At 37.1% G+C, this 25,206-nt stretch overlaps 1 protein-coding gene across 10 annotated transcripts in view; it reads right to left on the reverse strand.

Annotated features, from left to right (window-relative positions):
• PDE1A (phosphodiesterase 1A) overlaps positions 1 to 25,206 on the reverse strand; it is a 183,837-nt gene that overhangs the window by 130,180 nt on the left and 28,451 nt on the right. For 3 of the 10 annotated variants that reach the window (XR_014586386.1, XM_083842817.1, XM_083842813.1), the window contains exons 1-2: positions 23,812 to 23,830; positions 23,469 to 23,582 (exon numbers count right to left, since the gene is read on the reverse strand). Coding sequence is in view for 9 of the 10 variants with exons in the window: in XM_083842817.1 (XP_083698943.1) it covers positions 23,469 to 23,572 (104 nt within the window). In the remaining variant the exon portion in view is untranslated. Of the gene's footprint in view, positions 1 to 23,468; positions 23,583 to 23,665; positions 23,756 to 23,811; positions 24,078 to 24,162; positions 24,303 to 25,206 lie in introns of those variants that run through there. The other 7 variants (XM_083842823.1, XM_083842825.1, XM_083842816.1 and 4 more) reach the window with 6 other exon arrangements.

The raw sequence follows: 25,206 nt of genomic DNA on the forward strand, positions 1-25,206 counted from the left end.
CTTTCTACTTAGACTGGTTAAGTCTCAACATTAGGAACTGATGAAATTTCTCCCCTTCAAAAGGTGCTTTGATTTTTATGGATTAAAATGCTTTGCAAGAACAGATTATCTTTCTTTGTTTCCTCTACTGTATCAAGCATATTTTCTTTTTTGTTTTAGTAACTTTTTAGCAATGGCTGCTTTTCAAATCTTTCCTATGCAGCCACATCTAACAATATATTTTCATTCATTCCTTTTATACATCAGGTGACCTAGTCTCACAGATCTTGTAAGCTTGTGGATATGTAACTTAGTATTTTTTTCTAACAGTTTCCACCAATTCAGTATATCCTTTGATATAAGATTTAGGGAACTGCTTTAAGGTGACAAAAGGCAAATATCAACTTGTTCTCAAATTTTACTGCTTTGTTCCAAAACCACACTTACTATTTGGAATACTGCAGCAATTTCCTGCTGGTACTTTGATCCAAGAACATCATGAGCTATGCAGGTGGTTTCTGTCACACCATCATTCACATTTTTGACAGATTTTGAGTCTGTATAATATTCCCAGATACATTTCTTAAAGTAATCTGTGCCAGGAAAGTAAAGCTTATGTTCTGCCAGCTTGCTGACACAAACCCTATCTGCGATATCAGCCTTTTGCTTAGTCAGTAACGCAAATAAACCTTCAAATCCCAGTGAGAAATACTGAAGAACCTTGCATGAGAATGTTCTAAGAAGGCTGCATTAGAAGAAGGCCACTACATTTGGCCAGGCTGACTCACTAAAATCACAAAGTTATGTGTAATTTGTTTTATAATCATCATCTTGCTTTTTTAAATTAAAATATATATATTTATATACTTTAGATGAATTTGGAGTTAAGTAAAATTAACTACCCTCTCCCATCAGCACAGTGCAATCTTTCAAGTTAAGCAAACTGTACAATGAAAGGATCATTTTCTGTCAACAACTTCCCTTCAGTTGATGCTACAAAAACAAGGGAAGTTATCCTGTTTCAGTTTCTTAAAGGACTCTTCACTAACGTCTTTAACTAGGTGTAAGGTGTAAGGAGGAATAGTACTGAAATTTCACAAGTCAGCCTCATACAGGTAGCCTGGAGAAGAGGTCAAAGATACAACTGTTCTGGACTCTAAAAACAAGATCTAGAATCATGGGAGGTGTTCAGAGCTCTTCCTAGCTGCATACTCCAATGGAGAATTGAAATGAAATCTACTTTACTTTCTAACATTTCTGATACTGTGAAATTTAAAAAGACAAATCCATCAGAGATTCTAGACTGAACATTATGATGCACAAGATATCCATTCATTCATTTTTCTGATATAGTAGTACTGAAATATCTACACTTTGACATAGTCCTTCCAGACAGAAAACATATTCACTCAGTCTAAAACTTCAACCTGTTTTGAAATACTGTTTTGCCCTTTCGTAATTACTAAGCAGCAGGACATACTGACTGAAGGGGTTTAGGGGATAATTTGGGTTGGGAACCATTCCTACACCTATAGCTTCTGCAGAGTTCCAGGTCTTCTCCCTCCCTTTTGGCTTCCACTGAAGTCATTCCCTCCTCACCTCTCATCACTCTTAGAACTTTTTTGTTCCACACCATTTGATTCCTTCATTTTTAATATTTTTAGTATTTTTCCAGCATGAAATGTGGTTTTGGAAGTTTTTGACTCTAACATACAAGAATGTAAGTTCACAGGAGAGACCTTCAACTAGAGCTGAACACCACCGGACCAGGTAAGTAAACGCAACTCTCTGTACCTGCTCTGCCTGCATATGAATAGAGCTCAGATGACATGGAAAAAATAACAGCTGAAATATTAAAATATAACTGCCGGTACAAATTAGTAAAAAATATCAGTTATTCATAACACCTGGGAAAAGTTTTCATGCATCCCAAGATTTTTAAACAATTTACTAACGATGTTTATTTGTTGTGATAGTACATAAATTCCCAGTGGTAAAGACATCTTTGTAACAATTGCTACACAAAAAGAACAAAAAGCTGATTCCTACCCCAAAGATCTTATAATGCAAGTTAACTGAGAAATTAACAGAAATGAGTGCATTGGTGTGTTACCAAGTTTGGATTTTGTTTTAAACATTCATTGCAGTGACTGCATCCCACAGTAGTTTGCTTATAGGCAGAATCAATTATGTTTGAGTCACTTTTATGAGGTTCAAAATACTGAGAAATTACAGCTATTTCAGGTTAAAATAGACACCTTATTTGTTTCAAGATAATTACCAGGAAGCATCTGTAGGAATGAAAGCTACATATAATTTGCTTGAAAGAGGAGATTAAATAAATATGCAAACTGAATACTAGACATAATTACTGGATCTCTAGTGTCCCTGTTCAGACAGTGAATAAATGACCTACTAGTGTGAAACTGGTTTCTCACTTCAGCAGTCAGCTTCCAATAATGACAAATACGATAGCTAAACAGACTGAAATATTGTCTTTTCTATAGCAGCTATCTCAGCACATACAGTTTTTACAAAGATGTGATGTATTTCTTACAAGTCACTCTAAGGAAGGCAGCTCCAGGAGTCTTGGAGATCAGCCTGCTTAAAGAACACACCTGTGCTGTGGTGGCATTTTTGTTGTTGTTTTGTTTTATGGTTTGAGGTTTTTTGTTTGTTTGTTTGTTTGTTTGTTTTTCCCAGTTGGTTCAGTTGAAATGATAACTTTCTGAACTTACAGTAATATTTAGCTCATCTTTGAAGGGTGCAAATAGATAATGAATGGTGATTGCAGTGATAATTACACTTGCCAGGAAGTGATGAATCATTTCATACTCTCTTGCTGGTCTTATTTTAAAACTAAGAACTTGGCAGTTATTCTTATGTTATTTTGAGATATGTCCAAAAAGCTAGAGCACATTTTTCAAGACCAAGGGTTAAATCAGGCACGCAGAAAAATGCAACAAGAAAGCAACTGCTCAAAGAAGAGAAAAGGAAAGGAAGAAAAGCCAAGGACAACAAAAGTCCAACAATTTCTAGAGATATGGTCTGAAGCTCTACTTAAACTGGCAGAATGTTAAGCTTTACACAACTGGCACAAGGAGCAAACATGGAATAAATATCTAGAAAAAAGTGCTGAACAAGAACTAGGAGGAGCTTTAAGCTACAGGATATGATGAAAGAGCTGCAGAAACACAATTAAGTGTAAATAGATCTGAGAAAAAGAAAACAGCTGAGAAGATCAAGAGTTGAGTTTGTTTCCTGTGTGAAATAATTAGTGCTATGTGCATTTATATCTGAGGGGAATCTTGTAATGGTGGAATTTCTCAACGTCACAGACTGAGGCAAGTCTAACAAAAGCACATGAAACTTCTCTGCTTAGCTTCTCTCAGAAGTAAAAAGCTGGGCACAAACATCCGAATTATTACATCAAACTCTAGCCTTCATTTCTCAATTTTATCTGAGATTTAACTGAAAACTAGGACAAAAAGTCAGCCACTCCTGAGCATGGCTGCTTATGTCCCCCACACAGCTATGCTCTTCACAGAGGTAAGCTGAAAACAACATGCTCAGAAACTGATTTAGAATAGTTAAACCTATGCACAGGAGCTTTTTCTGTTTTATCCAAATATGGCAGTAATGGACAAGTAGAATCAGCAGGATCTTTTAAAGTAGAAAAAGAAATAAGAAATCTTTTCCTCCACATGTTTTCTTCTGAAAGCCTTTGAGCACTGAGGATCACATGAACACTGAGAGGTGCCTGGAGAACGTTTGGTTTGAAAATTTTCACATTCTTATTCTCCCACAGCCACTGAAAAAGAAGGTCTCTGAGAGGCTTAAAAGTAGCAGGCAACATTGTTTGATTTTTCCATGCACTGATCTGACAAGAAGAGATTAGAAATTTCAAGCATCTGCTCCTGACCCTGACACAAAAAGACATAAACTACAAGAAAGACCTTGTTAAAAAAAAAAAAAATCTTGCTTGGAGTAGGAGTAAACGTTACATAAAATGAGTATTGACAGCCTGTAAGTTCACGTATGAAGTGCCCCAAGCCCTTAATGTATTTCAGTTCTGTTGTTGGTTTGTTTGTTTGCCTCTGATTATCAGTATTCTGTATTTCACCACATTGGTCAGATTTTGCCTCCTGGAAAGAAGCACCACCCAGCAGCTACACCAGCAGTGTGCATCCTAAAAAGCAGAGAGACTAACTCCTGGAAACTTCTAAAATATTTTTAGCTGCTGTACTCTAAGTAATAATAATAAGTGCTTATAAGCATAAAACTCATACAGGAGCTTAATGACCTTGCTTTTTCCTTTGCAAGGATTTTTTTTCCTTTTTTTTTTTTTTTTCCTATTTTTCCCTGGGATATTCTGCACTAACAATAACTATCTGAAAGGTGCAGTTTTCACACTTTGTCAGAATGTGCACTGCCTATTTACTGATTTATTTGCCTGGAGCTATTGATATGTCTGTTACACTTCAAGAAACAGGTTTGGTATGAACAGGCTCAGAGAAAGGCTTAATGTAACCCAGTGTTTGTACCAGTGTTTTTGGATACGTCCTCTGTTTTGTGCATGTGACCTGTATGTGAATCCCTAGGAATTTCAAACCTCTGCATATGGAATTTTTCAGTTTTAGATTTACTTTATAAGTGTCTTGAGAAAATGTATATCCCAATCACTTCTGTTCTAAGGAGTGCCTAAGTACAGTTAGATTAATTTCAACCCTTAAAATGAAGAAAGTGTTGAGTGTCCAAGAAGTACTGTAACTTCATGCATATAATCTGTGTCACAGATAATTCAAACCTCTTTAAAAATATGGATACTTGCAAACATGCATTCTGATAACCTGTACAAGAGCACAGCCAGAGCCAGAGGGAGTATTTAAGGTGAGAGAAGTGCTGTTATATTCTGTTTCCTTTTACATACACATATAAATTGTGCTGCTGCCAAATCCCAGGAGTGGGTGTTGGGGGTGTCTTTGTTTTTCTTTTATAGATAGCTCATATATGCACCAAAAAAAAGCTATATTTATCTATACAAACATGGCATGGCACGCTTTAACAAGTTATCCTCTGAAATGTTTAGGATTAGACAGAAAACAAAGGATTGAAACTCAAAGGCTTGTGTTATTGGAGACTTAAATTCACTTCTATCACACACACCTACGAAGAGAAGCATGTGCACAAGAGGAACCTACACATGAAAATGTTCCATGGAAAAAGCTTAAAGACTACCTGTGTTACTGTCTTTACCTTTGTATATTTTTGCATGTTCCAAGAACACCAAATATCCACCAATCTCATTCCACACAAGTACACAGCAGAAAGTGCATCAGGAAATATGTGAAAATAACTGTGCATCAAAACCATTTAAAAAACTTAAATATCTGCTAGGCTGTCCAGAAGACTACTGAGACAAATATTTGAATATTATCAAATACTGAAATTTAATTCCAAATATTAATGACTATGGACTATGAAAAAATGCATTTAATTTCAATATAAAATAAAAAATAAAAATTACATTTTTTATTTGGTAAGAGCTATATCAAATACAGTCCCTAGCACCTCACTGACCAGTCAATCACAGAGTTCCCAGTCAGCATTAGCACATAAAATATTTTCAGGTATATCTGTGGCATATTTTGAAGTTAGTTTAGTTTGCAATTTTTGTCTAAACAATCAATTTCATGCCATAGCTTTTATTATTCCTTTGTACTTTTCTGCTATTTATTATGAGTCTAATGTTATTGCATTTCAGAAAAGTGACAGAAAAAAAAAATGAATAAAAATATTATGTTTTAAAAGGTGTTTTACCTTTCAAAAACAGTGGATGAGTTTCTCTCCAGCCACTCAGATACATTTTTGGTAGATTAAGTACACAGTGCCCCTGTCTCTAACGATTATTCTTACCTTCTTACATTTTATTAAATAAAAGAATTCCATTTAATTTCTTTCTCCACACTTTTTGAAGGTCAATTGATGCTGGTGAATGTAACTGATACTGGTTTATTTAACATCACATATCTAACTGCTCTAAAGCATTCTAAATTTCACCTTCAAACATCAGTATGTGAAAAAGTATCACTCAGATTTACCAGATTTTCAAGAAAAAAATATCACTATTAGTAAGAGGAATTTTCACCCACATCGAAACATATCAGAACAGTTAGTTATGGAAAAAAGTAATTATTTATTCTATTTTATCAGCCAAAAGCATAGTTACATAAGAATCAGCAATAAGGAGATAATAACTTTGTGATACATGAAGACAGCATGCTTATCATGACATTTACGCCTACTTGGATGTTCATCTGGAAAAGTCATATTGACAGCTTAGAACTTGAAGCAATCATTGTTCCCAGACACATACAATTAATAGCTAGACAGTAATGAGATGCTAGTCTATGTGAGTATGCAGAGGGTGGAAGGTTGTGATGTACACACCTATATCCATTACAAAAACTTCTTATTGTAAAGACTGTGTTTATTAGCATAAACTGTAATAAAATATCCATTCTGTGAACCCTATGTATATCTAGTTTTCAAATCTGGCCACTGTCCAAAATCTTTCTTTTTGTAGGATGGGAGGGAAGGGGAGAGAATTTGTTCCCCCAGTGTGTTGTCATTTTTAGCTACAGACCACTCCCATGTCTTTGCAAGGTGGACTTGGCCAAGTCCCATTGCAATAAATCACCTGAACAAGTCAATAACATTTCTCTGGAACTCTTACTGATTGTGTAAAATATCAGAAAAGTAAAAGATGCACAAACTTCACAATGTTGTAACAGCTTACGGTCGCATAAGAGCCCTATAGAATTTGGCATTTTTTATGGAATAAGAATTTTAAAGTTTTAATCAGTCTTACCAGAGATTCCAAGTTTTAGAGGCCATAGAAGTTAGTACACAGAAACAAAGTCTCATACTGACATAGTGGGGGAAACACAGAATAATCAGAAAGTGCAGAGGAAAGCAGGAGCAGAGACGAGGAAAATTCAACATAACTTGCAAATCAGGTGATTTGGTTAGTTGTTTTTGCTACCTTCGACATTGAAGAAAAAATAATAAGTTGGAAGCCTACTTAAAATGGAAAGCCAGCAAAGAAATCAACCCTGACATTGCAGATACTGGAATTATCAACAGTGTATACCCCTCAGCTATAAACCTCACTAAACATCAATTCTGATCCATCATTCGGTACACGTTATATCATCCAGAATCAACAGTAGTCACAGAGACACAGAAATGTGTCCCATGGTAGTAACATGAATGTGTGCAACTTCTGCTGCTGCTTGCTTTCTTTCTTTCTTTTTTTCTTTCTTTCTTTCTTATCTAAAGCAAAATATTGGGCCTATAAACAAATCCTGGTAATTTGGTGTTAAGATATATATTTCACATTTCCAGTATATATTTTGCTTGATCCATTTTTTGTCTTAACTATTCTTTTTAAATAACTTGTAATACTTCCTGCATAATACAGCAATGAGCCATCCACCCAGTAAGTGTACATTTCATCAAACCCCATTTACATAAGCTTATCTGAAGTGTATTAGCTTCACTTACCAGATTTTATTGTAGAAGTACCTCAGCACCACCAATCATTCAAATCTCTCTCTCTGAGACATGAAGGGTTAAAAGAAACTCTCTTGCTAGCAAAACACAGTGACATGACCAAAACTAAATCAACTGAAACTGAAAATTAAGCCTTTATTCTCGGTCAGGTACTAGTTCTCTCTCTTGCTCTCAGAACAGGTATTTATTTGTTTAAAAGTCCAAGAAACATTAAAGTTTTTGTGTTACTGGAGCTCACAGAACTACTTGAAATGTTTGAGAAGTTGTTTGATTGCCATGTCTACAGACAGAATAAGCAATACGGTCATAACGAACTACTACAGACAGAAAATACTACATTCACAAGAATATGGAACTATGACCTAGTTTATACCAAGTTACTGCAACTAAGTGTGAGTTTAGGACTTTGCAACCTAATCATTCTGTAATAAGTAGGACAAAGATATTGATCAGCATTTTTAAGAGGAGGGTGATTTGAGCGGTATGTTGTTTAGAAGCTGACTGATCCAAAGTGACTAGCACCTGCACAGGGGGAAAAGCTAGCCTTTAGGTTTAGGCTAAGTGTGAAATAACTTATCATCAAGAGGAGACTTGTCTGTCACAATACTTCTAATGCTAATGAATGAATTCTGAGAGAGAGTCTATTGGTATCTTTTGGTCTGTTTTGCCAGAACTAACCCTTTTAAGTGAGGAGTGAAGAGCGCTTGCAGTCATGTCAGGATTTCATGTTCTACTTAAGTGACCAAACATAGAAAGAATGTAACACTCATCCTGCAGGAAAAATGGAGGAGGAGGACAGCCCGCTCCAGAATTATTACTGTCATCTACCTTTAAGACTGTTTTTCCAAACATTAATAGGAAGAGAATCAAGTAACACATTTAGAAACAAAAACAAGTGCATAACCTTGAAAGGAAGTGAGGGATTTTGTGAAAGGAAAAAACCACTCTTCTCTGCTGCTTTCTCTTTGTGAGTCATATTCTGGGCGTGGTACCAGCACATCTTGTTGTCCTATTTCTGTGGAAAAAATCCTTGAGCGAGTTCATTCTTGATTAAGTTAGCATGGTGCCAAGCAAATGTAAAACCCCGAATCTTTGATTCAGCATGTTCTATTGTTGCAGTTGCACTGAGGGAGGGAGGCGATCGTATGTTGCTGTTAGCAGAGCTCCAACACTGGCAGCACAGTTAGTGGCACTGGGGATAACATTTCTTTTCCTTTTGTCAGCTTCAGTGAAGGGAAATCTTTTCAACACAAAATAGGGATTTTGTTCCTCAATATCCCAGTTTCAGCAGTGAGTTACTACTTCCAGCCCAGCTCTGACAGTCTGTTCCTACTCCATGCCACAATCCCTTTAACTGTGCTAATAAACCAGAGCCTTGAAAGCATCTGGATTCCTTCAAACAATATAGCTTGAAGGTAACTCTTCTTTCCAAAATAGGGTGGGCAGGTAAGAGAAGCAAGCACAGGTTATTGTATCCATAGCAGTGGACTGAAGCTGGCAGAGCTAAGCAACATAACCTCTGGTGTTAATAATTCTTCCCACAGCATAAATTTGATTTTTTTTTTAGGCTTACCATATTTGTTAGGAAAGTTGTAATGTAAACAGAAAAATAAAGGTACCTTACCTTGGAGTACAATGAGCCGAAATGGAAGTGTTATAATTGAATAACCACATCACTATAATTGGCAATATATTGCTGCTCAGATAATGCCTTAATGTATTTTCACTTTCATAATTCATTTACACAGATATGGCAATCTGGGTAGTTGCAATCACAAATGTAGGCATCGGCACTTTCTAGATAATGAAATTAAAAATTAAAAATGGTAGCCTACATTTGCTCATTAACAGTCTACTTTTGGTACAGAGATAGTTTACTGAGCAAAACATCTCATTTAAATATGTAACTGCTGAGTTTAATTCTTTCCACTTGAAGGCATGGCAGCTTCTAGACTCAATGTTAGGAATGGCTTTCAATGTTAATCAGGAAGAGAAGCATAGGGAAACTGAAATATTTGTGATGGGAAGAGAGACATTTTGTAACAGTGTAATAATGCAAAAGACAAGAGCTCTTTCAATGGGGAAGGCTGGATTTAATCATGAAGTGAAGCAACAAAGGCTTTTGTGCTTCTGACACTTTCCTCTGAGGCAACTCAGCAGGGAAAAAACAAAACTAACTTATTTGTTAGACACTTTTAGCAGCGCTGAGAGTGTACAGTGAGAAGCCTTCAGCTACCTACAAAAATTTAAATGCAACATTTAGGGCTTCATGACCTAATGTAGTATAGGCTTCTATTATATCAAACACTGTACAATATTGTGCATATCATGCTAGTTGCATGCTACATTAGAAGTGATTGCAATGTAGCTATTTGGTTTAAGCGGGCTATATAGATAAACTGTCCCTTCCCATCTGTGTCTCCCTTCCTTTCTGTTCCCATTCTTCTAATGCCAACAGAGAAACCACTAAATTAAGATTTTAAAATGAAGCACTCTAGCACTAGAACAGAGCTGGAAAGCACAGTGCAGAAGGTATCCAGATGTATGATTGCAGTGGTCTGAAGTTCTCATTTCTACCATTTGCTTTGTTATCAACTGCCTGGATGATGCTCTGCAACTGACTTTTTTTTTTTTCCAGTGTCTAATTCCCATCAACTGCACAGTGAAAGTTTCACAGTTGCTTTAAAGATGATGAGATCTACTCATGGTGATCACAATACAACTTACAATCTGCTGATTTTATTGTTAAAAATAATTTTTGTGACAAACTGGGATGCAATCAAGTGCATGGGAACACAGGGGCCCACCTTTACTGTCTGTCAAAAACAAAGCTCATTAGCAAGACTGGCAAAAACCCAAAATCATGGCAATAAATAGCAAATTTGTTGCAGTCTGCTTCTATGTTATTCCTTCTAGTTCCAGCCAAGTGATAGACAAAGGGAGGTAAACATGTTTCTTTCCTTTTAGGAAGAAAAAAAAGAGAAAAGGAAAAAAAAAAAAAAAAAGCAGCCTCAGGAAATCCTTCTTTTCCTATCAGGTAGCATGCTCACTTAGCAATGCAAGAGAAGAATCACTTGCAGTAACAGCTAACTGAAAAATTACAACATACTTGACATAGCCCAGTGTTCAGAAAAAAGAGTGACCAATAAACCTTAGCCAAATTCCACTGCATCCACGAAATACTGCAATCTTTTGTCACAATCAAGTAAATCTGTTTTGAACTCTCATTTATTGTGATGTAATTCAATAGCCTCCAATTAAACTGGTGTAAGTGAGACCAGAACCAGGTTAATTTTATTAAATTATGGGTTTGATGGAACAATCACAGGCTGAAGTTCTGTGGTCTATGGGCATACCATCAACTGTATCATGATAAATAGGCCTCAAAAACTACTATATTTCTTTTTTCTCATTCAAAAACCCCAAACCTCTTTCATTCTGTCCATTTCAACAGAAGCTGTAGTCCAACACCACACTTTCACAGATGGAATGAATTGACTGTTGGAGCTTGACAATTTCTTACATCTCTGATCTGCAGTCTCACAAAGCTACAAGATTTTCTGATCTTTCAGATTGAATCATGAATTCACAGTACAACCAGAAACTGTAGTGCCTTTAAATATTATTATATCCTAATGGATTGGATAAAAGATGACTGAGATAGTAAGTAGAATCCAAAACTGGGCCACAAGGCACTTTTTTCTGAGATACAGAATTGCATTATGCAGCAGCCTCCTTGTGAGAATCATCAAATAATTTTCATCAGTGAAGCATCATATGGAGATTTTTGCACTCATGCCCATGAAGAAAGCTGGAATTGGTCCCATGCATGTGGTAGCCTGCCAATTTCAGTAAGGCATGGGTGCCAGCTAAAGACAGATTTAATATAGCTTGTACAATGTAGAAAAATTTCAGTTCCACGCCAAGAGGATCATCATAATGTTAATCATTGTCAAATGATAAGAATGCACTTCACTGTGAGAAATCACATCTGTTGTCACTTGTGAGGCTTTACGCTGTTGTTACAGAGATTTAAACAGCATCCTTCTGAGGCCACTTCATTGCAGAGTCACAGTATGTAAAGATGCTATACTGTTTTTCATTACTTGGAATGAAAAAACATAGTAAATCTCTAAACTTCTATGAATTTTACTTTTCCTCAAGATCCTTCCCCTTGAAACCTTCCTCTACTGAAGCTGAAGTCTTAAGGTTTTATTCTATTCCCTTGCTCATTCAAACTAAGAAAGAACTTGACATTACATTTAACTTTTTAAGTAAAGATAAAGATTGAAAAGTATTTAAAAAATCAAGTTCTATTAATAACCATGTGTCCCTAAATAGTAACATGATTCAAGGACTCTGCAACTTCTGAGTCCTCCTCTCCCAGAGCAATGAGATGATCTTAATATTGAACTGATGTTGAAAATGTTCTAAACTTTCAAACTAAAAGGTCTTCAGTAAAACACATAGGAAATCACACACTTTCACTAACTCATTATACAGTCTTTATATTTTGCTTTCATTTCAATGTGAACATAAGGATATTTTTAAGCTACACAAAACAGCATTCTGGTTATAGCCTTTCATCACATAGAAAAGATGATCAGCACAGTGCTAGGTGGCTAAATAGGACCTCATAAATGAGATTGACTGTCTCCCATATCCAGAATGAATCTGGCCAAAACTGAGTATAACTCAGGGGAGAAATAGGTGACAGAGATGACTCAATATGGCATATGCTCACCTGAGACACCTAATTTTTTCCAGGAAGTGATAACATGAATAAATCAGGGCATTTTTGTTACTGTAGAATTCAATTAGTCTACAGCAGATCTGGCATGGTAGTTTAATAGATATTCAAGCTTCCAATGAAAAAGCAGAAATACAATTAGAAAGCCAAATCAAAGCCAAGATTTTCCATATGAATTCTAATACCATGTTTATTTTATACATCAGGACATGCATTGTCATACTTCCATTAAATTTATACACAAATTAGTCTTCTAAAGGTCTGTAAGTTTTTGAGCACAGACTTTGGTTTAACGCTATAACAGTGATAGGAACAACTCAGAAAGTTTGGATTCAGCTATAAACTGTCATAATCTTCGGGGATGCTCATATCCTGTGTTTACCCCATATCCAGCTCTAAAACAGACAAGCAGCTGTTGTATGTTCACTTTTAAACTTTCTTTTTCCCTGTCTGCTATGCAGACAAACCATTTTTATCTTAGCTAAAATTCAGTTTCACACAGCATATGTAACACATTCAATCCACAGCAGGGGTATATGGGCATGTTCTTGGAATACTGAAGAATAAAATACACTAGAGGTGAAAGCAAGGGATAAGTTTTGGTATGTTAAAGCAGAATTAGAAATCATAAGGCCTAGGCCGTAAGTCTTCTCTGATCTTCTGTTTCAACAGGACAGAAATTTATTACCAATCTTTCGTTTCTTCCCCTATAAAACTTAACCGTGGAAAACTGCTAAGTATGCATCATACTTTTTTTAATTACAAGGCCAGGAAACCAATTATGTAGGTTTGGAAGCGGGTCGAACCAAGATGTTTTAACACTTTAATTCCTAGTTACTTCTGCACATTACATATTTAAATGTTTATGGACGGGTAGGGTGTTCTAGGAATCAAGAGGAGAAGGAATCCATGATGACTAACTTGCGCAAGACAGACAGTGTCTAACCAAACTATTCAAGAGAAAAACTAAAAATAGAAGTAAATTCTTTCTTGAAGGCAAAGCTTCCTCACAGTTATCACTAAACTATTTAAATGTGTATGTTATTAACATTCTTCATTTTGACATGTGCTTGACAAATATTTTTAAATATTTCCAGAGAAACAAACAATATTGAATCAATCTGCTCAGAACTTCGAAGTCAAAAGGCTCAAATAAGCGAGTGGTTTTACCTATGACATTTTAAGTTAAGCACATAGTACTTCTGACTAAATTCACATAAACCACAAAGTATCCAGAAGAGACAAACTTATTTCAAATAGTATAAATCATTTTCGCTCTTCTTACATATGCTCTCACCACTTTAAGTAATACTTCCTATCATTTAATGATTGCACTTTTGCTCTCAAAGATACATGTACTATTTCTTTCAAGAAATCAAAACAGCTATATAGTTTGGAGAAGGCTTCATGGTGGAAAAGGAAGGAAGAGCCCAGCACTTTCCAGTGCAATATAGTAATGTGGCACTGTTAAAATCATCAAATATATACACTACAAGGGGAGGTTAAGACACCTTTCTTCTCATTATTAACTCGAGCTTGTATCCAAGCTCAGCTTTACAGGATAAAACCTGTATTTGTCTGTAAAACACTCCTAAAGAACTATAGGTACACACACTCACACACATCACAGGTAGATAAATTTGAAGTCTCGTTTCTGTCCCACTTATTTAAAATAAAGACCGATAACGCCAGTCAAGAGAAATATAACACTAAAATGGAGTTTCCTTGTCACAGCACTATTCAGCAGGGAAAAGGCTATGGTATCTCCATCTCACTGCCATTGGTTGTTATAGGACTATCCCATAAACCTGCTTTCTCTCTAAACTACCTGATGTTATGATTAGTGAAGGTGTCTTAGTAGCCATGAGACATATGTCATAAAACAAGACACTGAAAATAACTAGGTGGTGGAGGAGATAATACAAACAACAACAAAGAAAATATTCAAAACAAATGGTTAAAAAAAAGCACAAACACACATCACTGCAGGTAACCCAATGTTGATTCTTCACATAAATTTTGCAGATGACACACCAAAAAGAAAAAGCCAACAATAGTAGTTCATTTAAATTTACCCAGGCAGAACAATAGTTCAGTACTGTATACGAACAAAAGAAAGAAGTAAATACTACCCGGTAGTCTGTTCCTTAGTGTCTTTCTGGCATAAATTACACTAACAGTGAGCCATTCAAACGCAAGTGCCTCCAAACACTATTTATCAGAGAAATTCACAACAATTAAATGTCAACATAATATTTATGGAGGCTACTTATTTTCCCGGGGGCGCCAAAAGTCTGGAGAAGGGTTGGGTCAAACAAACTGCAGCCAATGTCAAACAATAGATAATGGAGTGTAAGCACTTGCATAGACAAACATCTTCCTTTAGATCTCTCCCTGTTAAATAACACTGCACCAAATAATATCTGCATTCTGCTTGGAAAGCTGCACTGCTGTAATTCAACAGTCTGTAAGGCTGAAAAGCTCATTAAATAAACAGCAACAAAAACATGCAAAAATGTTGAATGACTATGATTACAAATATTTATGCCATCATGCAGCAAGCATAAGATCAGGGAGGAATAGTTGAGCAAAAGCCCATTCCTTTCTCTGACTTCTTAAAGCAAACAAAACAACAACAACAACAACAAACACCACACCACTTCTTTGGAAGGATATTTGTAGAACTACTAGTTCTGGAGAAAGCAATGCTTTAATGTATGTCTCGCTCATCTTTCTGTTCTCCAGCAGACGATGCTTAAAGTTATACCAGCTTCTCTGAAAGGCCTAAAAATCTGATGTATTTGCTGAAATTGGCCAATAGAGAAGCACTCCGGCCCACTCCTCTGCCATACCTATAACTTAATATTTGTAGTTAGATGTAAAATTTAGATTTTACAGAAGCTCTATTCTCTCCCATGCTTTTCAAGAAATATAAATGTTTTATTTTTCTTTGACAAGGAACAAGTAGCTTGAACTACTAAGCCTTACCTCTGCATGCCTGCAGAAAGTCAGAATTGCTTTTTCTCAGGTACCTGTTGATATTTGTTGATTTGTAGAAGTTCTAAAGACTTTTCAGGAATGGCATTAATGTTGATATATTTACCTTTTGGAACACTCTTTTATTTTGTTGTTTTATGATTCTGACTCAGATGAGCATTACTTCTCTTACTCATTCTAAAGAGCCTATAATAAACCACATCACTGTCCATCTTCATCATGCAGACAATAAACAGCACAATGTCGGCCGTGCCTGAGTATTCTGGTCAAGAAGAATAAAATATTTAATGAAGCAGTTTAATGTGGTTGTTTTTTTGTTGTTTGTTTGGTGATGGTGGTGGTTGGTGGTTGATTATTGGGGGGTGGGGGGGCAAGGGGAGGGTTTTACAGGCATCCAAAACATTGCCAGTGGCGTCAAGGGACTTTATAAAGCACAGGTAAACAATAGGCTTAGGGGGTTTAGGTTATGGTTCTGTGACTGTTGGTTATAGGTTACCTAGCAGTACTTAACAGATCCAGTTGAGGTGCAAATATGTGATTACAATCGTACTGCATTCGCCAAAGTACACAGTATGGATGTTTATACTGGACTTCTTTCAGGTCAGACTTCTTTCTGTTGGCTACAGGAGCACAGATGTTATCTGATGCATCATAAAGCTGGAGTGACATGGGCAATACTTGATTTTCATAAAATATGCTACTACAAAGTTAAGCTTGCAAAATACTGGAACAAACTTGAACCCTCAGCACCAGTTCATATTGCATCAACACTTTCTGTCATGTTTTGATCTAATAGCAGGATCCTATACTAGGATTTACTGTGTCACAGAATCACAGACTTAAAACAAGAGCAATGTGAAACTACAGTTCTTTAGCTGGCAAACTGCACCAGCTCAAGCCTGGCTGAATCCGTTCACCTCATCACCAGCTATTCCTATAACCAAATAGCTTCCTCCATTGCAAGGATGCTACTGAGTGTGGAAACACTCAAAGAATCCAACCAAGGAACTGATTCAAGTTAAAATTAATAGTAGGGATACTATGTATATATGTGTATATATATATATATATATGTATTACTGGGCTGTTTTTAACCCAGAAGTATTCCCAGCACAACATCAAAACTGGTCATACTAGCACAGCTAAGAAAGCTAGCATGGAGGCAAGAGTTGGGAGGCAACAATGAATCAGAGGACACAACCTAATCCATCACGGCTGCTGGAAAAGGTGACGTTTCTCAGGACCAAGTAGCTGACAAACTTGCACAGCTCACAGAAGACCGGTTTAGAAATTGCTTTTCTATGGGAATCCACAGGAATTAATGCAACAAATCATGTAACGGTATTTGACTCACCCATATGAAATGATATATGCTGGCAAACAGCCAGAATCACCCAGAGTTTTAGGATTAGTTCACATACTCATTTCAAATCATTATTCCTTGCATATATGTACTCAGAGAGCGTGTCTGCATTAGAGCCGCAGACTACCCAGCAACCAGCTGAAGCCATAAGGGGTACTGAATGCATTTACTGGTTCTTTACAAGCAAGTCTAAGCAGTTTTCTAAAGGAGAAGAGAGGCAAGGGAGGCGGCTTGCTTGTTTAGTTTGCAACACTGCTTGCCTACTTGTTCAGCTTTACCACCTGGGAAAGTTGAGTCACTTTGGTGTCAGCTGTAACTTTCTAATCGATGTACTCAATTCCTGTTCAGCTTCCCTCAGCCACATTGGAGCACAATTCGCTCTCTTGTTTTAGTTGTAACTGCTCAGTTTTCTTATCTCCTTTGTAAAACTAAAGGATTCACCTTCTATTAAGCTCTGACTGTCACTATATCTCTTCCCTGTGAAGCTATACCTTAAAAATTCTGTGACTCTGTACAGAGAAACAAAAACAAATCCAAACTTCCCAAATATCTGCTCCGCCACTCTGCAGGTTGAGAGTCAAGCTTAGCCCATTTGGTTCTTGGTTGGTTGGTTATTTTGCTCCCTTTGGGGGGCTTTGAATGTTTCATTTATTTGGAAAAAAAATAAAAACTTCCAGTTAGAAATGATGACACAGTAGCCCAGGAGGACTTGCTATCAAACAGTACACCTTTAACCTGGTTTTGCAGCCTTAGTTTTCTGACAGTCCCCAGTAAATGGTTGCAGAAATAACTGCAACTGTTTTGTTCTAGCCCTCCTCCAGATATAATATCAGGAGCAAACCAGACTGGATGGCAGAAGCAAAGAAAATGGAGCAGTGCTAATGCTTAGTTCACTACTAAACGATTATTTTGACATCTTACAGGAAAACTTCTGTCAGATAATTTTGATAAACCTGAGGTTATGTTTCTCTTTCAGAAGTCAATGCCTATTTTTATTATAACATCCACTGGTAACTATGTAATTTCAGTATTTAGGCATTTGAGTTTTCTCAGCTCTATATAATTAGCGTTTTTGACCAAAAACTTTTGAGAAGTGGGTAACAGTTTGGCAGCAAGCTTCAGTGTGTACTATCTAAACTGGAGAGTAAGGTTGTTGAAAAATGTTCATAAAAATTGTTCGGCCTGCAGGGCAAACACGGGCCCCTGCACAAGTGGTTGGCAGGAGTTCAAAATAAGAGGAAAGTAATTACTTGTGTAGCAGATGATATGCTATCTCTTTCTAGGCAGAGATCTGAATTGAACATGTATGAGTTAAATAGTCAGAGAACGTATCTTCTAGGAAATCTTAGAAGTGTTTGATTCAGCATAAGTAGAGGTAGAAGTCTAAGCTAAACAAAAATACAGAGGATAGAAATTTGAGACTTCGTTTAATTGCAGCTTAGCAGTCAGCTTCATAAAATATTATCTTTAATTTCCTTTGCTGTGTTCTCAGATAAAGCACTTAATTGTAATTGGACACATGTGAGGGGTGTATGCACATGTACATTTGAAGGTCTGGAAATCATGAACTTCCCTGTTATATCATATAGACACTGTGAGACTAGTAAAGACAGACTTTTCCTGTTCTTAGTGATATCACAGGCAAATTATGGCTTGTGGACCATTCCTTCTATTTGCAATTACTTCTAATAGAGCTTTCTATAAGCACAGCAATTCATCTACCCACAGTAAATTAGAGGACTAGCATTTACACTAATCCATCAAAAGCACCAGTAGGTGCTAGATATTTCAGCAAAAATTAATATGCATTGGGAAATAAGTTCTCTGCATCCTGTAAATGATAATGATGGAAATTCCATTCTAACAACAAAATATTATTATTATACTAATGTGACTGGATAAGAGAGTTTTTTAAATTGCTAAGGCTAAGTAACTGAGTATGGCTAAAATAGTTATTGTAAAATGTAACATCTGTAATTTTATAAGTTTAATTAGATATTTTTTTTTATGCTACAGAATTATTGTAAATTGACAATTGCAAATTACCTTGAGTACTCAGTCACAGAAACAGACTTTGGTTTGGGTATGAAAAGAAGCAGTTCACAACTTGTAAGGAACATTTCTTACTGTAATTATAGCACTAATGGGATCCATATCAATCACCAGTTAAATCATTACACAATTTCTTCAATTTTCTGTTCAGATCATTTCTGAAGTCATACTTGAAAAGTAACAGCTTTTATTTTATTTAAATCCCATTTAGACATAGATCTCATTTGATTTTTTTAAAGAGCTTATGATTTTCCTATAAAGAAAAGTTTTCATGTTAGGAAAAAGTAAAGATAGGCAACATTACAAGTAAAAGCTACTTGAACAGTATATCCATCTGTTCCTAATGTAGTTACCTGTAAGTGACAATTTCTATATCTTTTTTTTTAAGCATTTTTCCATCTCTAAGTCTAGCTCCTCTTCTCTGATTCTTTAGTACTTACAAATTGATAAACCTTCATATCATAAAACTTTAGGTTTTGATAATGATGATCTTTTCAGTTAATTTTTTTTGTGAGTTTTCATAGCTTTCCCACTAGTTTCTCAGGGTCTGAATGAAGGAATGACTGAATGAGGTTCCCTACCTAAAGTTACCCAAAAGTTCTGGTCTCTTTTAGACCTAACAGGCTGCTAATCTGTGATTCCATTTGACGCTTTTAAAAGCATCCTCACTTCTAACTCGGCAAGTGTGGAGGAAGGCATTTCCTTGACATCAAGTCAAGTTTCCCCAGGTCAGTGACTTTTTGCCTCTACAAAATTTGTACACATGCAGTGACAGGGTCTTGTCACTGCAGCACTCCAGGATCAACAAACTAGGTCTAGGAGAGTCAGGCTCTTTTAGTGTCTAAAAAACCTCTGGGGTCTGTTTTTGGACATAGAGGAACAGAAAGGGAAGAAGGTAAGGCAAGAAGTTTATGCTTTTCGTCAGCTCCCTTTTGCCATCCAAGTTAGCACAAATTAGTTTTAGGCAATAGCAAATATTCTCTCACATATAGAGGCAATAGAACTTATTCTCTTTTTAAATCTTTTTTTAAATTCTCTTTTTAATTTCTCTTATCTATGAAAAGCAAGTTATTTTCTCACAATTAAGTTAAAGTTCAAAAAAATGATACGCGCTTCTAATATCAGGTTCAACAGTGGTAGAGACAAGATAGTTGCAAAGAACATGCCTACTTGCAAAAAAAAAGGTATGGTGTGGAGGAGTCTGCCTGTTCTGTGTGTGACATTGAGTGCAGTGGCAGACAGCCAAGGTATACTGTAAACAGACTATGCATCATTCCACAGAATAATGAGGAACACAGGGTTAAGTCAAGTCTATCTGCAGATTAAGAATACCAAAGACTGTAAAGCCAGTGAGCATACAGAGCTCTGCTTTAGATCTGGTCCTCTGAGCTGTGAAGCAAAATGCTTTAAAGAAGCTGCTTCTCTTTCAGATTCATTACCGCTCTGTCAGCGCCCGAAGAGAAGCTCTCCTGGGCAGCAAATCCTCCAGTCCTGCTGACACCAGAATACAATTAATCTGGAGACTTAGTTTCTGCCTAAAGTAAGGTCCTATCTGAAAGAGAATGAAAGGCTAAGGGAGAAGCGCACTCAGTACCATTAAATGGTCTGAGAAGGATCCACCTGGCCAGGTTGTGAGGAGATAAGAGATTCCTTCTGGAGAGGAATGTGTACTACACTGCCCTGAGGCTGGCAGCACAAATTCCAGCTGCGGTTTGCATGGCTTTTCTTTCCACTCTTCTGCATAACAAAGAATTATTAAAACCACACTATTATATGACTTATTTAGCTGTCACTTGCTATTTGTTTTTGCTTTCTCCCTGAGGTACAAAACAGAGGAAGCTTGCAGTCTGCCTATTGAAAATGTCTGAATTCAAAGACCAGATGCTCAAGACAGAAATGTACACGCCTCCTTTTTGTAAGTCCTGTTTCAGTGACCTTGTTTTATACATTCAAACATCAATAAACTCAGTACCAAATCCAAGGATCAAATTATTAATTTCAAAATAATCTCTTCTCTGCCAAAGAAACCCCTTGTTTGCAGCACTGCTGCAGTTTCAACAAAGATAATAGAGTTGGATTTTGACTTGCAATGCAGAAAGCAGAGCTTGGCTGTAAGGCCACATGGACAAGGTGGAAGCTGGATGTACTTTCATGTTATTCATAACATCCAAGTCTTCACCACAGCACACAGCAAACGAGTAAAATAGAAACTGTGTAGAAAGGCCCTTCCATCCAAGCTCATTCACAGTGCCCCGCTTTTCTTGTAGGGTATTCAAATAATGATTTCTCATTCATCGTTAATCATATTCAATTCAACTATCTCAAAGAACAAACTACATTTACACACAAAAAAAAAAAAAAGTTAAATGTATATGGAACTCTGAACTCTGCAGCCAAATCCAAAGCTAAACGTCTGCTATGAGAAGCCAAAATACTAACAGAAAATAAAAACTCATTTTAAGTAAGGAGCTACTGTGCAGCTTTTAAAAACTTTGCAGATAGTTACCTAAATGAAATCTAATGTTTATTCAGAAGTAATGACCTGCCTGTAAGAAGACAATCTGCACTCTCAACTAGTGAAGCACAGTAAAATCGTTTTGAAATCATATGTATACATTGGTGAAAACTCTGCAGGCCTGTGGAATGTATCAGCAAGAACAGATTCAGCTCCATAATTCACACTGCATCTTGCCTACAATGTAGTTATATTACTATAAGGGTGTAATTTGGCTTCACACTAACAATTCCCTCCCTAAGATGAAACAATTATCCTGACTGACAATAATTCATAAGGCAATTCTTCCCAAATGACATTGTCTGTGGCAGTCCTGCTTATCTGTCCATCTTTCCTCCCACATACAAATACAGTTTGATATCTCTGCAACAGCAAAATTAATCCTTTTTCTTAATGACTGATGTTTATACTACAAAATGAGTACAGGGATCTGCTCTAAGAAATTCTACTCTTTGAACTTTTCCCATACAATATTCAGAGTAATGACTGGTCAGTGATTTCCTGTTGACTGGTGACTGACTGAAATGAAATCATTGGGAAGTCTGAGAAATGGTCAGCTGAGACCTTATCCAATAACATAACCTGTTTCTTTTAAATACTAGTATTTTAGCGCTATCTTTTCTTGTAGTTATGACAGTCAAGAAGATGACACCAAACTAAGAAAGACAGTTTTCAAACACTTGAACCCCATTTGATTTTGATACACACAAATTCCAACCATTGTTTTAATGACTCCTAAAGAAACCTGAACCTCCTTTCCTGGAGCTGTTGTACTCAGTGTCTGTAATGTTTAGTATTTACATTTGTTTTTTTAAGGGAACAATTCTGAAAGAAAGCATTTCAAACCAAGAAAGCTATTACTCTGGCATTAATAGAGAATTTACAAAATGAACAAAAGCAGCAGATTAGACCCTATTTACATGAAAGTCTGCACAAATTGGTGGAGCTCTCTGGTAGCGGAAAGTCAGAGGCAAGATGTGTGGCACCAGGAAGTGAGCAAAATATTTGCTCCATTGGGTACACTTATAGGTTTCCAGGGACAACATGGTTCCCAAAATGCATAATCTAAAACAGAATGATGATAGTATTTAGAGCAAATATTCAAAAGGATATCACAGAAAAGTTGTGATAAATCTGTGACCACAACTGAAAAGTGACTTTCCACAGAAGCAAACAAACTTTCTCATGAAAGAAAGCAAATGGCAAAGACTCCCTTTCCCACAGCCAGCTTGAATCTCTACCCAATGCACAGCGGAAACAGGCAGAGCCATAGCCAGTGCCTCCAACACTCATAGCACTCAAAAGTGACCCATAGGTTTCAAGCAAACATGCTCCTTCAACAGCTGAAGGACTATATAGAAACTGTGGCATACCTTTAGAAACGCTATTTCAAATTTTTCCAGATAAAATAAGTGTAATTTCCTTGCTTCCAAAGCAAGAAACATAACATGTCCATTCATTTGTAATGTCCTGTCATCAGGTTTCAGAGTGAAAACCAGACAAATACTTCCAATGAAGCACTGAAGTTTAAGGTGTTCAGAACACTAGTTTGATGGACTTTCTCTCTGACAAGTTGCAGACATTTGTTTACTGATCGCTTGCACCAAAAGTCCCAAAAGTCTACACTGAAATTTGCATTTGAGCAGAGTGAATTACACAGTGCAGGTGCATGGTAGTCCCTTAAAGTAGTCCTTTAATCATCTTTCAGTATTGCTAAGTACAAAAATAATTGACAAGAGAAAAAAAAAAAAGGCAGGGACATAGCAGCCCCCTAATATCTAAGCATCTTTAAGCATCTTTTAACACAGGCTTCTTTACCTGCGGTCTCAAAAGACAAAGTACTGATACTTCCTATGGAACAGCAATAACATATATTTACCTACATACACTGACAGGAATGATGGAACAGCTCCAGTAATGCTGATTCTGAAGCTAACATTTACAAAATTACATCAGAGCTAAGGGAGTGTTAACATAAAAGGACTTACCTGCATTTCAATTTGGATAACCACTCTCACTAGTCATACATCTTTTAAATTAGGTGATTGAACCTTACACAGGATCCAACATTAATCTGACTACCATCATATAAGAGAGTGAGGTACTATATTATGAAAGCAAATACTATTCACAGCTTACAGATAACTCTCCCATTTGCTAATTAGTCATTTTAACAAACAGATGAAAACGGTCTTTCCCCGGGAACAAAACAAAAGCCAAGGACGGAAGCTACTCACATTCCTTTGAGCCGTTGCCACATTTTCTCTGCATGTCCTCCTATTTGATACTTTACAGAGGTGCTTTCCAGTTCCCGAGTTGTTTCCGTCGCTCGAGCCCCCATCGTTATTGTCCTACAGCGATACAGTTACAGTCAGGCTCAGCAGCAAGTAAAAGCATTCCTTAGTCCACTACAAATGTCAGAAGATCCACGCACGTTAGACAGTAGCAGCTTTCACATCAAAACACATCAGAATTACAACAGCTGAGGGATGATCCTGCCTGAATTGCTATTCACTTGGATAGACAAATCCACTCTTCCCCCCCACACAAGCACAGAGCAGCACACACAGCTCCTCTGACCTCACGAGTCTAATCCATACGTGTGAGCCAGCTACTACACTACTGACTGGCTGCACAAGCTCCTTCCTCATGCACTTTGTCTGCTGTAGGGATATGCACAGAAGCACAAAAGATTCCTTAAAATGGACTATAATTCATTGCCATGCAGGATAAATGTGAATGGTTTTAACGATCCAGAAGGAAAGAAAGGCTGGCTTCTGCTCTGCAGGTTGGAGAAACAGGCTGCAATAGAAAAGCAGATGGTAGGAGCCAGTATCAGCCACATCACCCTACAAAGAGCACGTGTTCAAATGCCAGCACTTTCTTCTCTTTAGTTGATCCTGAATTGATTCTTAAGGAATAAATATCTACCAGCCTCTTGAGAAGAAAAAGACCGAACAAATGCTAAGTCGACAGTGAAGACAAGTATAAATCCCTGCAGAAGAGAAATCAGAGAGCTCTACAGGTTGTTATTGAAGGAGTATGCTGTAATGATGACTGTTCACCTTCTCCTAGCAACTCCACACAGTAGGTAGCTGTCAATTTAACTGGTGGGAAATGCAGCAGCTGCAAGACAGCCTGCTCAGCAAATCCTTTGGGATAGCAGCATGCCCGTGTCAAAATCTGATGCTGAACGCTGCGTGTCTGCCAGCAAGACAATTAGGTGCATGTAAACAGCACAAGGGTTGAGGACTAAAAGGTACACCAGCCGCACAGCATGTTGCCAGCGCTGTCTTTCAAGTGCAGACCTAAGCACCCGGTTGTACAGCCAAGGCTGGGTTTTGGAGAGGGCGAAGGGGAGGATTTCCTCGCCTGCTCAGCACAGACCCAAGTTAGCAATGCACCCCCTGTACTTTGTAAATAGCACCTGTCTCACTCGGTGAATCAGCAACAATCTTTGTTTCTCAAGCAGCAGCCAAATAATCAAATATACTGCAGACTTCTCTCAGTGACTGTGTTTGTTTCAATCAGAGCGAGAGCTGCACCAGAAGCCAGGCAAGAGGCGTGTGCCAAGTGGCAGTAACCGTGCCGGAGCTTCGCCAGCTGCTGTCGTCGCAGCCAGCCACTGGGCTGGGCTAGACCTCTGAGGACAAGGGTCTTCAAGATGCTGACTGGAAGGAGCAAAAGGTAGCAGATGCATACCTCAGTATGGCTTTAATTGGACAGTTTTATCTGTGTTCATTGTTACAAAGGTATAACAAATCTGTAACAATGATGTCACACACCGATGATAGATTCCCATCTGATGCAATTGGCAGAAATGGGTAATATCGTTAAGTATTCAGGATCTTGCAGAAAAATATAGAAGAGGCTCACTGATTTGAAACAATCCCAATGCTCCTCAGAATCTTTTAATCTGATTTCTTTCTCCAGGAAACTTTTTTTTCTGCTTAAGATTTAAAATATCCCCTATGG

Source organism: Anser anser (genome assembly GCF_964211835.1).
Source record: "Anser anser genome assembly, chromosome: 6".
Lineage (NCBI taxonomy): Eukaryota > Metazoa > Chordata > Aves > Anseriformes > Anatidae > Anser > Anser anser.